The sequence below is a fragment of the Bactrocera neohumeralis genome, chromosome 6, assembly GCF_024586455.1.
Source record: "Bactrocera neohumeralis isolate Rockhampton chromosome 6, APGP_CSIRO_Bneo_wtdbg2-racon-allhic-juicebox.fasta_v2, whole genome shotgun sequence".
In the NCBI taxonomy this organism is placed as follows: Eukaryota; Metazoa; Arthropoda; class Insecta; order Diptera; family Tephritidae; genus Bactrocera; species Bactrocera neohumeralis.
Window position 1 is genome coordinate 45,885,471 of NC_065923.1, and position 13,418 is coordinate 45,898,888.

Here is a 13,418-nt window from a genome sequence, read left to right on the forward strand (position 1 = left end):
AAACAAATGTATAATGTCGTTTGATGTTTTATTATGTTGATGTTATTTCATTGTATGTATAGTAGATGGCCCTGTGTTTAAAGTTTTTGCTTAGCGGAAACTTTCTAGTTGCTAACGAAAGACTTTTGGAATTGCAAAGTATCTAACTTCTCAATTAACAATTCTTAATTAATAAAATGTTAACAGTTAATTGGAATATAAATGATATAAGGGTCGATCTTACACCTGTAGAGATAAGCGATCTTTCACCTTCCATTTCTTCAACTTTTCTCGTCTTCCTGATCATTTATGTAAGGGGTATTCCATACCAAACCCGACCCCTTTAGATTTTGCTGAAACTTATCCATCCTTTTCTACCCTTTGAAAAACATTTTTGAGAAATTTACCAAAATTTTTTATCCAACTTCAAAAAATGTTATGAATTTTTCAAAAAAATGGCTTTTTATTTTCAAATAGCCATAACTTCTGTAGAAATTGACTTTTGGGGACCCTTTTTTTAAAAAAAATTTTGTTTTTGAATGAACTTTTCGAAAAAATACACGAAAAAAATTTAACACGATCAATTATATAAAATAATCGGTTTTTTTAAGTAAAATCATCATTTTTTGGAAGTTTGCCATTTTTTGAAAGTTCGCCATTTTTTTTTTTTTTTCTCAAAAAAAATCTTCAATTAATTTGACAACTATCCCTGCTAATCCCGGAGTGAGCCGATTTTTTTTTATTTATTTAAAAAAAATTGTCAAATTTTCAAAAATAAGAAAATCTAAAGGGGTCGGGTTCAAAAGTGGTCGATTTGGTATGGAATACCCCGTATATACTATATATAACCCTATAACTATCTCGCTTAATTTTTGGTGATACGTACAACCATTGGGTGAACCAAACTATTATACTCTGTAGCAACATGTTGCAATTATGTAAATATAATAGGGTCATTTGTGTTGTTCTAAAAATGTGTAATTTCGAAAATTCGGTCATACAAGTTTTATCCAAATAATAGCATTGAGGAATAACCTTTTTCTGAAATCGTTCAGTTTTACCAATTCCTATATTAATTAAAATAAAAGTAACTTATTGTTTTTTAGTTGAAATCCAGTTTCTAGTTGAAAGATCTTGATGTTCATAAGATTTAGGATTTTGTCATTGAGCGATCCGAAAGTTACATAAAAATCATTGTTCATCATTCATGACATTGCTAAATAAATAAATAGCTAATGGCCGAAGTATCATGAGAAACTGAAAAAGGTCACTCAGATTACCTAAGAACATGTTGGAAGACACACTAGGTGTAAGAAAATGGTTACCTTTGACAAACGTCTATTTTATATCAAAAAATATTTGCATAAGTTCCATAAGCTATTTAATTTTCAATTATTTAATCTAAACCCTTTCAAAAAAAAAGCTTAAGCTGAGTTTTTTAAATGCAAATTTTTAAATGGGATGAGGTTTTTTTTGACAAATCATTTTATTTAATAAAAAAAAATGTACGTTTGCGGAATTCGATGTACTTTAATAATCCTCGATTCATTTGGAAACCTTACGAAATCGCATAATACCGAGCCGATCTCAAGGAAGGCCTTCGAATATTGAGGTCTCAAATACAAAAACCAAAAAATGTATAATTTACAATTTACAATAGATGAACATGAATGATCGAAGTGAACACTGGATTTCATGAAAAACACGTTTAAAGATTTCGAAGCCGTTTACACTTAGGAAAACAAGTAAGGAAGGGTTAAGTTCGGATATAACCAAACATTTCATACTCTTGCAACATGCAAGCATTTAAGCCGAGGTAATACCTTCAGGTACATAAGGCTTGTTAGTTATATGGGGTCTAGAGCAAGTTTTCACCCGATTTTATCATTGTAAACACAATGATGCACCGTTATTACGAAAACACAACCTCTCTATTTTATTAAGATAATCCAAATATTGGCCGATATATATGTGGTATAAAGTCGGCATATGACGGTTAAGAGAAGCATTCGTTCGCTTTAACCTATTTTTAACAAATAGGCATACTATTCTCAAGAAGAGATTCTCTTCAAATTTCAATTATATACCTTAATCAGTATACGATTACCGATATTTTCGGTAAAAAGTCAACTATAGGAACTGCGGTCCACATGTTCGGTACCTAGGAGCTTGAACTGTTGTGGTTAGATTTGAACAATTTTTGATCATAAGGTGATATACTTCCAAGGCACTATTCGTGCAATGATTTATCTCGTTATATTAATAGCTTCTTGAATTGTACACTAAAAAAATGATGAAATTTAAAATTGTGTTATACGAAAAGTATGCGTGGTTGTAATCCGATTTCGCCCATTTTCGTACTGTAGTATACAGAATTTTGTTGAAATCGGTGGATCAAGTCCCGAGATATGTGATTTCACCTAAAGAAGGGCGGTGACCCACCCACCCATCGTCCAATTTTGATTCCACCTCCCTTAAAGCCTTCTCATACCATCTCCGGGGTAAAATTTAAGGTCTCTGGCGTCTTTAGTTACAGATTTATCGCACTTTTACAAAATTTTAACAGTACCGTTATATGGGGAGGGGGTGAGGTTATCATTCGATTTCATCCATTTTCACACTATCTGTAGGAGTTCTTATAACATTTTCTTTAGACAAATATAGATGCTGTAGTGGTTTAATATATGTACATACTATCTCTGCTTAATCACTTAAGATACAATAACCAAAACTCGCAGGCACGTACAGGCTCAAAATAAGAGCATAGGCGTGGCGCCGACCACATTTAATAGAAAACCATTATCTCTGAACCTACTGACATGTTCCATAAAATTTGGCAACATCTAAAGGGTTTCCCCAGGTTCTGTTCCTTGCCAATTGCAAGTATACAAAATGTTTGGTTATACCCGAACTTAGCTCTTCCTTACTTATTTCATAGTCCCTGTGAGACCAGCTGGATGCTTCGCTAAAAAGGCTGCTTCAAAAAATGCCTTTTTCTGGACACTAAATTTTCTTATTTCACGGCACGGAGTGAGTCGAAAAAACTAGAAACAGTTTTTTGCGAATGAATCACGCAAAGGAAAATCCTTTTTTTAACACACTGTAATTAAAAAATGAAGAGAATTTGATTTTTTTTTTATAAATCCAGTAGTGTAACCCCTTAATATACATACATATGTACATATGTATGTTCATACAAAATATGAAAGCAATTTTTAATATTTGTCTGATTACTTGTGCATGTAAATTTGCTTCCTACTACAACGGCATAATTTTTCTTTGATTACTATTTACAACTCTCACAACAAGTCGGCATCTGTCATCAAAACTCGCGCACAGCGGGTCAAAGTCATTAGTGTAGTATGAATGAAATGGTTTGAACGAAGTCGCGGCAATCGAGCAAGGTGTCTCCACTACCTTACCAACTGCTTGAAGATGCAACCAACCAGAGAGACTGCCTAAGCAACCGCATACATACACATGTTTTGTCGTCCAACCCATAATGAAACTGAATACAAATTAAATAAATTATTGAGAATACACCGTCGTAAAATATAAAGACTCATTTAAATGCAACCACCACTAAAAATTTACGGCAAACATGCGTACAAAGGTTGGAAATAGTCGAACATTTGTCTTAAGTCGATGATACATAAACACATGTGGACATGTGTGTGTGTGTTGTAATGTATGTAAGGGCATGTGTATTGCGGCGCGGAATCGTGGCGATGCGGTAATAGCGCGATGCACCGAATTGTTGCTTGTCTGTCCCTTAGTTCACCTACCAAACAATCAATTTGGTGCTTCCCACGTTCGTTACGTTTCGCTGCGTTGATGGTTGCGATGGCTGAGGCTTTGTGGCTGGTGGACTGCTCAACTACCGGACTGCTGGCATACGCAATGATAAAAACAAAAGGCAGCAACAAAAAGCGAAGACCGGAACATTTTCACGCCACATGTCGAGTTCGTGGAAAATAAATAGGAAAAGTCGTACCCTCAATTCGTATAATGATTTACTTGAAGAAATTTAAACAGACAATTGTGAAAGAATAACTTAAAAATAGTCACTACCAGCGGCAGCGTTGACCAGCATGAAACAGCAGCGAATGAAAACAGTGGGCAAGCAAATTGTTGATAATTTCATTTTATTGTGAAATCAGTATCTACAGAATAGAAGTATATAATATTTAGTGGGTTGAAAATAATTATTGGGGAAATTTTACTTCCTCCGATATTTTTCATTCGTGTTAAGAGCACGACAAAAACACCTGTGGACCATCTGCCAGCAATGAAAGTCGACAACAAATATTTGAGTGAGTCAGCTTCAGGATGCCTTAATCAAGGCTGTAATGATGCTAAACTAAGTGTAAGGTAGATGACAGACACAAAATTGTACCTCTTAAAATGTTCCGAAATAAAAAATAAATACATAGTTTTCGACGTCACTATATAATCTGTTATATTCTAAAAAGAACAAGTCAAGTAAAGCCACAAGGGCGGTCCGATAAGTTCTTTTATTCACCGCCCGAAGAGATCACTATCGTAAGTAATCGCCTCCTGTCAAAATTTTAGTCGATTTAGACCAGCAGTTTTGAGCTACCGTCATACCACTTCTCAGCAGTGTTTAACGCTGCTTAAGCGCGATCCGAAGCGGTTTGCGCATCGTTTCGTGACCGTCGGCAAAACATGGGCACACTGGTGCATACTAAAGACAAAAATCTGTCGAAACAGATTTGAATCTGGCTCGAAAAAGGCGATGGCCAGTGTTTTCTAGGATTCAGAAGGTGTGATCTTCATCAGCTATCTGTAAAAGAACTGTGAGCCGATTCGACGCCTAACTGCAGAAAAAACGGTCCCATTTGGCGAAGTATTCTGCCTACTTTTCAGATCTCTGATCGGATTGTCAGACGAGCCAAAGAAATTGGAGCATCGCTGAGGCACATGTATCGATCTAAAAGAATACCATGTTGAACTAAAATGAGACTTTATTCGAAATAATCGAAATATCTATTTTAATATCCATTTTCTGACAAAAAGCATAGCTGGATTATTTCTGTAAAACTTTGTGGTTATCTTTATTACTTCAAAGGAATACAAATAGTTTCGGCTTCAGTGTTTCCTTCTGCGATTGGCCGTCTATATACATGATTTGACACCTACACCCCTTGACTACAACACAGGAAATTGTTACTATCATTTTCGGTTTTAGCAACCCAAAATTAGCAAGAAACAGTCTTTAACATCATAGACGCAAAACTATTGTAAACTAGTGTAGACACACACCACCTCTTCGTTAAATTCAAAGCTGCTTTTGACAGCCCGAAAAGGAGCTGCCGCTATGTCTAAATTTGGTATCCTCGCAAAACTAATGCGGTTGTGTAAACTGACGTTGAGCAACACCAGAAGCTCAGTCTGGATCGGGAAGGACTTCTCCGAGCCGTTCGATACCAAACGAGATTTCAGACTAGGCGAGTCCCGATTTGTCGACTTCTTCAATCTGCTGCTGGAGAAAATGATTCGAATTGCAAATCTGAATAGAGAAAGTACAATCTTCAACAAGAGTGTACAACTGCTGGCGTAGGCCGAGAGATCGATATCATTTGCCATAACAACCGCGCCGGTAGTTCTGCTTTCTCCAGGTTTGACAAAGAAGCGAAGCAAATGGAAATATCTCCTGTCATAAAACAAACAGTAGTCTCACTCGCAACTTGGCTCCCACGTCACTGTTGACAGTCATAACTTCTAAATCGTAGATAATTTTGTTAATCTTGGAACCAGCATTAACACCAACAACAACGTCAGCCTCAAAAACCAAAGCAGAATAACTCTTGCCAACAGGTGCTATTACGGACTGAGTAGGCCATTTTGAAGTAAAGCCCTCTCTCGACGAACAAAGACCAAATTCTACAAGTTCTGCTATATAGAGCAGAGGCATGGACGATAACAACATGTGATGAGTCGGCGTAACGTGTTTTCGAGAAAAAGGTTCTGCGGAAGATTTATGGTCCTTTGCGCAACGGCGAATACCGCAGTCCATGGAACGATGAGCTGTACGAGATATACGACGACATTGACTTAGTTCAGCGAATTAAGAGATAATGGCTATGCTGGCTAGGTCATGTCGTCCGAATGGATGAAAACCCTCCAGCTGTGAGAGTATTCGACGCAGTAACCGCCGGGGGAATCAGAGAAAGAGGAAGACCTCCATTCCGTTTGAAAGGCTAGGCGGATAAGCACCTCGCAACACTTAGAATTTCCAATTGACGCCGAATTGCGAAAAGACAATAAACTCTAAACCGACTGTAGGATTCGGAAACTGAAAACATAGAACCTAAAAGAGCAAATTCCAATATTATAGCAACAATCTGTTTTCTGATGTATTTCAGGAAATGCAAAGCTTCTAAAAATAAAAACTTATTTGTAAATTAAACTTTTTGTTCATAGCATTATTGAACACTGTAATCCGCTGCACTGATCTCTCGGCGTGCGGTGCCAAGTAGTGCCACACCGCACTTGCACCTAACAAAACTGTCTGCCATTCACTCATTCCAGCTCGCATGCCGACCACTTGTGCGACACCAAACGACAGCGAAGCATGTTGCCCACTATGCGTCCATTCATCTGTTGAGCCACTTAAACAACAACTGACTGGCGGCACAAGCAGCTAGGTGCCTACAAATCAACAAACACACATACATACACAGCTGCGGGTTTACTCCAAATTCTTTCCCATTTCCATTTACATTTCCACATGGTGACTTTTCACTTCCTCAACTCCCACGTCTTCGCGGCAGCTCGTCTTTACACTCGCACATCCGACCGAATGACGTGTGTACGTACATATGTATGCGTGTTTGTATGCGCAACACATCGGTTTTATTTATATTTAATTACTCTGGTGTGGCATGTTGCTGGCCAAGCAGCTGTACAACAACAGCGCAACAATACGCCCGTCAGCAACAAGCAAAGGCAAGTTTACAATTTCATTCATAAATTGTATTGGCGTCAGTAGGCGAACGCTAACGGACGAACGGCGCAGCAAGCAAAGTGAATATGTACTGTGTAATGGGCAATCAGATCGGTGGTATTGAAGTTAAAAACATCATTAGCATGTTGCTGCATCGTCAATATGGACCACATCATTTGTCAATCAGCATCAATACAATTTGGTTTGCCAGTTACACTCATTACACCGCGCTGCCCATTGATACCACGCGTGATACCGCAGCAGCCGTGATTTGTCGTTGCCATTTGTCGTGTTCTTGCTGTTCTGAACGTTTGTGGCTAGGTGTGTGTTCTGGTGTTGCGCCACCGTCAGAAATGATGTGGTCTTTGTGGCATTCGAGTGATTGGCGGTGGCGCTACTTGTACATACGTTTGTGTGTAGGTAGATAAAAACATACCCACACACATTTCAATCACCTTGTAACTCAGCCACTCGCAGAACTCCGCCTCCGCCCGCGTAGACGACGAGGGTACAAAGTACTTGGACGTATTTATTTACTTGCCGCATATTATTGACAGCACTTGACCGGAAGGTGGCAACTTACCGCTGGCTGCGTGTGTTCCCGGTTGATTTTATAATGTAAATATTAGGAATTGAGATCCATAAACAAGTGCATGCACATGTACATATATTAATATGTATGGTTTATATAATGTATATTTTTGCGTAAGCGAACTTTGGATCCACATGCGTGATATATGATTGAAGAGAGATATGTGTCTAATATTCATTGCGATTATCGAGAAAAGAGTTGTATACTCCAATCTTACTAGCGAAAATTGTTTTCGTACCTACTAAACAGGCTATATTAAAACGTCTGAGATCCAAGTTTGACGGACTTGTCCGTTTGTCTGTATATACACGAATTAGTGTCTCAGTTTTTCAGAAGAGAAGAACTGAAGCCGCTGGACCTTCCCAAGCGACATCGCTTTGCTCTAAGTGCTCTTGAAAAGTTACAATAAAATTCGGGTTTTTCGAGCCAAATTTTGTTTAGCGATGAGACCCATTTCTGGCTGAATGGGTATGTAAACAAGCAAAATTTCCGCATTTGGGACAATGAGCAAGCAGATTCAAGAGCGGACATTTCATCCTGAAAAAGCAACGATTTGGTGTGGCTTGTGGGCCGTTAGAATCATAGGTCCATATTTCTTCAAAAATGATGCAAGTGAGAATATAACCGTCATTGGCGACCGTTATCGCGCCATGATAACCGACTATTTGATGCCTGAAATTGAAGCTTGTAAACTCGGCATCATTTGTCATGAGAGAACACTTCGGTGAGCAGATAAATTTTCATGTTTTGAGCCGGTCGATTGGTCAACAAGATCGTGTGATATTTTCGATTAATATTCAGTCATATGCACTGTGGTGTCCGGATCCTTCAAATTTGTAGTATATTGAAATAACTTCATTGATGTTTGTTTTGTATACTGTAAAGTATACAAATCTCTCTTATATCTTATCAAGATAAGTAGGCTTGGTACCAGTGTGAGATGGAAAAGTTTACCATAGATAACCTTATTGTTCGAAATTGGTCAAGCAGTTCCTGAGATATGGGACATAACTTAAAGGTGGACGCTGCTACATCCATCTTGCCCATTTTTACACCTGCTCCTATAAACATTTTTCGTATCATCTTGATTGAAAAACTCAATGTTCGTAGCGCAATTATTCAATGAGTTATTGCACTTTTATTTTGTTTCCGACAAAACCGTTCTATGGGGTATGGACGTGATAATTATATGATTTTACCCGTTTTCACAGTGTATGAAAAAATGGTAGAAAGACTTATTCCCAGCGAGTTTAGTGGAGTTAGGAGTTGGAGTTAGGTGGAGTTTAAAAGATATGTATATTTAACCATTTAGGGGGAGGGGCCACGCCCAATTTAAAAAGATGTTAGGTCCATAAGTGTACCTTGCTATCCATCTAATCTATTAATAACTTAATTTTTACTCAAGTTACCGCTTGCACGGACAGACAGTCACTCGGATTTTAGTCCTCGAAAATCAGTTAATTGCTCTTCAAAATATTCTTCATTAAGATCCACACACTTTTGCATGCGTTTGAACCAATTGCCGAAGCACTTTTGGCACTCTGATTGAGGTATCTCCAAAACATGCGTTCTGAACGCATCAACCGTCTCCTCATGTGTCGATAAACGTTGACCTCGTAGTTAATGTCAGTCGATATGTGCTGCATTATCGTAGTGAAGAGGGATCCGTCTTCGGCGGTTGGTTTTCCTGAATTCTTGAAAGACAACTGGCAAACAAATGATTGTATATCACTCAGAATTTACTGTTCTGCGTTGTTCCAGTGGTATGGTAGCGACATGTCCAGGTTTTCCAGAAACAATGTAAACAACTTTTGGTGGATTGGGCTCATCTTGGAACACCCATACAGTCGACTTCTGTTTACTTTCGAGCTCATACAAGCTAAATCACGATTAATCAACTGTCACAATTTCATGGACTTGTTTCGAAGCACCGCTATCAAATTTTCAACAACTAATCGACAAGAGCCTTTTTTGAACGATTAACAAATCGTGTGAGATCCAACTTGAACATTTTTTTTGCAATCAAATGTACATTCAATATTGAACGTATGCTAGTCCCACTAATGCAAATAGTTCTTGTGTCCGGAAAAGCACCTGATTTTAGTCGACCTACTCGAAATTCGTATTAGAATAGTCTACGATTCCGATCGATACTCTATGTAACATGTTACGAAAAAACACAGAGGAGAGTGTAAAAACAGAGAGCTCTTGTTTGTTTCATAGTACATACACTGTGTTATAGAAAAGCAGGGTTGCATTACAAGTAATTTCAATTCCAAGGTAATACTGCAACCCTGTACAGAGCAACACAGTCAACTCTGCTTGCTTGCAGACAACAACAAAGCTGTTATTGTTGTTCGGCAATCAACTTCAACTCGCTTTACAGTGGTCGTAAACGAAAAATAGTAGCAAAGAAATCGTCCATCGCATTGGTTGTTCATCCGGTAGTGTCGCAGCTCGTAATTCTTGTGCACACTTGTATTAGCTGCTTTTTTACTGCGGGTGTACGTTTTGCGGTTGAATGAAACTTGTGCAGCAGCAAAGTTCCCCGCCGACTCCGATTTCGTCGTTTTGCTTGTACGTATGTGTATTTTCTGGTTCTATGTGAAAAGTAGACCACACTGCAGACACCGGAAGTGATATTTTTTTATTGACAAAATCGAATTTCTTCGAATGAAAAGTTTAATAATTCGCTAAAAAAGATACGAATTTAGTTATTGAATACATAAAATATATTACACCGATATATACGCTAATGAATAAACAAATCAATTGGAGCAATACTCGTTTAAGTATTTCCAAATTGTCCGAAATAAATGTATACAAAGTGATAGAAACTAATTAAACCGTGACTCGCCAATCAAGTGCAAATAAAAAAAAGATGCCGAAAAAAGAAAAAATATAATTTTATATGCGTACATACATATGTATTGAGATAAGAATAATCAAAACTATTTGCGATTGAGCCTTATGACCTACGCAATTTTATGGCAAATGTACTTTCCAAACCCGCTAATTTTCTGCCCAAAATACCGATCAATGACATTGCACACCATTACGGCTTTAAGTCAGTTCATTCACAAATTTGACTTCTTTGGCAAAATGCAAATATATACATATACATAATGAGTACATAATACGTATGTACATATGTATGCATGTATATGTACTTACATATATGCACAGCTAATGACAACGGCTACAACAAAACACCATAGATAGCTGGAGCGACGGCAACGACTACGCACAATTTCCGAAGTGCCGAAAATACCAGCAGCAAATACCCACGTTCACATGTACAACACGTATTTATTTATATACCGACATATGTATGTACACGCTTGCTTGTGCACGCAATATGCATAAGCAGATACATACATACATGTATTTGTATGTACATGAAATATCATCCCAAAAACCTGAGCAAAACCAAAGCAGATTTTTATGAATGAACTCAAATTTCCCATTTCCTCTGTGACGCACCCCGATTACCAATGTGCTCGTGTAGTATCTATGCAAACAAGCATGACGAACTCGTTAATGCGCCCTCTCACTCTTGCCAAAGTGCGGTTTCTGGTTGGACAACAAAAAATATATGAAGAGATTTCTGAAAACATTTGCAGGCGTTTAACAGAAAATTCTACAGAGCTCTGTTAACTTTAAGTGTCACAGAAAGTCTTTCTGCACTTTGCTGTAATCGGTAAAAAGGATTTCCTCTTCAATTCCAACTTTTCGTCTTTGAGGCAGGCGTTAATTTCTCACCTGTCCATAGATTGATTTCATTTCCAAACTGTTTCATACTAATTGGATTCTTGTGCACAGTGAGGTGCAGACGATTGGCGGGCAGGAAATTTATGCTAAAATAATTTGAGAAAAATTCCCATAAAAATATTAAAAATAAAAAAATATTATTAAAAATAAAATAATTTTCCAATGAATGGATTTGTTTTGAACAGTTTCCAAAAACGTTACGAAATAATTATGAACTAAAACTAAAGTGAAAAAATTAAAATATATGTTTATTTAAAACTATTTGTGATATACAATTTTTATGCAATTAAAAGTTGTGTTTCATAAAAACATCCCACATCGGAATTGTTAAACCGGTGCTGATATTAAAAAAAAAACTGTGTTGTAGTAAAATGTGGAACTATTGCTACGAAGATTGTGTTAAAAAAATTTTATGAAAATTTTGCGTTGTTATAAATTATAATGGCTTTTAAACAATTTTTTTTTATTATGCTAACCTATGTGATTTGTTAAATTTCAGATAAAAAGTGTCCGCAAGTAATGTGGACCAAGAAAGCAACGAGCAGTTATTTTAATTCAAATGTTTTAAATCAAATTATATCGCTTATTTCAACAAATTGTGCTATCCGCTCGTGTTATTAATGCATTAAATAAATAAAAGACAACGGCAACACTGACGCACTAAAGTGTAGTGAAATTTCCCTCGTGTAACGAACACGATATTGTACGGAACTGGAGAATTAACGAAATGCATCTGAAAAAGAAATACGAGGAAAGAGACGACCACAGTATGGAACATACAAGCATTAGTTATGGATCCAACATGGCCGATAATACACGCGAAGTACGAATTGAAGAGCAATTAAAAGTGAAAATTGGTATGTAAATTAGTGCAAATTACTATTTAATTATAAGAAAAAGTGCGATTCGATTTCGGTTGTTCTCACCCTTGTAAAATATTAGCATTTACATGGGGTTTTTGGTGGGATTTCGTGTGTGCATTGGAATGTTGTTGCTGTTCGCTAATGATGCGCGTTATTCGTGTATGTGTGGGTTTGTGCGTTTTGTCGTTCACTTTCTAGCTTAAAACAATGATTATTGTGTAAAATGCAATCTCATGCTGGATTTTATAAATTATTTTCATATTTTCTGCAACTAAATTAATTAAAAAGTGTATTGTAAGTGTGTTTTACCTCATAAACAATGGTAACATGTATATATACCGAATTTGGCGGTGAAGTTTGAGTGTAAAATACTGACAAAATATTCAAGATTTGAATAACATCATAGCTATAAATGAATAAGATATAAACTGTGTCGGTATATCACATATATATTTATTTCTTTTTCTCTTGCGTTGAATTCCCATTTGTTGATTTCCTTCACACATGCCCACACACACGCTGTTTTTGTGACATTTGGTATGGTGTTGATTGAAAACGCGTTGAAACTGGAACAACAATGAATGCCTATACAAATGCAGCTGCTTTTTACCAGCTGCCGACACAGAAGTGCTATATCTGTTTGCTTGGTGCTTTTATATTTCCCTCTACGTCCCTTTATGAATGAATTTTCTGTTCATGCGCTGAAATTGCGCAGGGCTACTGCCTGAAGTTGAGTATGTGTTTGTGAACACTTGTGTGGTTGGTGTGTTATCATTTTATATGTGGGTTTCATGAATGGACGGAATGTTATGGTAAAGTGAACGCACAGCGCTGATCCGGCAAGTAGGTAGGTGAATTGAACGCGATTAAGAGTAGGCCTTTTCGACATATTTTACAGGTATTTGTTTAATCTGTAATTGAAAGAAAGCCCAATTCATATTTTGGAGATCTGTTTGGCTTTGATTTGGAATATAAATTCTTTATTCGTGGTTAAAATGTTATAAATGTGGAACTTTAGTTGACCAGATTAATAATATTTAGTTTATGCTACAACAGACTTTTGTATTAATTAGTGCAATGTTAACTTTAATTCCATATATAAGTTTCGTTGATTAAAAAGAAATGAGTACAGACGAATTAGTTAGTGTTAGCTGTTTTCAGTCCAGAAATTGTTCAGATCGGATCATTATAGCATTGCTATATGCTACAAACTGAATTATGTAAGTTCTTGTAAATAATATTTTAT

At 36.9% G+C, this 13,418-nt stretch overlaps 1 protein-coding gene across 1 annotated transcript in view; it reads left to right on the plus strand.

Moving 5' to 3' along the window:
• Positions 1–9,938: 9,938 nt before the first annotated feature.
• The window catches only part of LOC126761158 (GTPase-activating protein), a 36,097-nt gene continuing 32,617 nt past the window's right edge, over positions 9,939–13,418 (plus strand). Inside the window, exons 1-2 of the mRNA XM_050477114.1 lie at positions 9,939–10,115; positions 11,809–12,166. Coding sequence (XP_050333071.1) covers positions 12,037–12,166 — 130 coding nt within the window. The 5' untranslated portion in view covers positions 9,939–10,115; positions 11,809–12,036. The remainder of the gene's footprint in view (positions 10,116–11,808; positions 12,167–13,418) is intronic.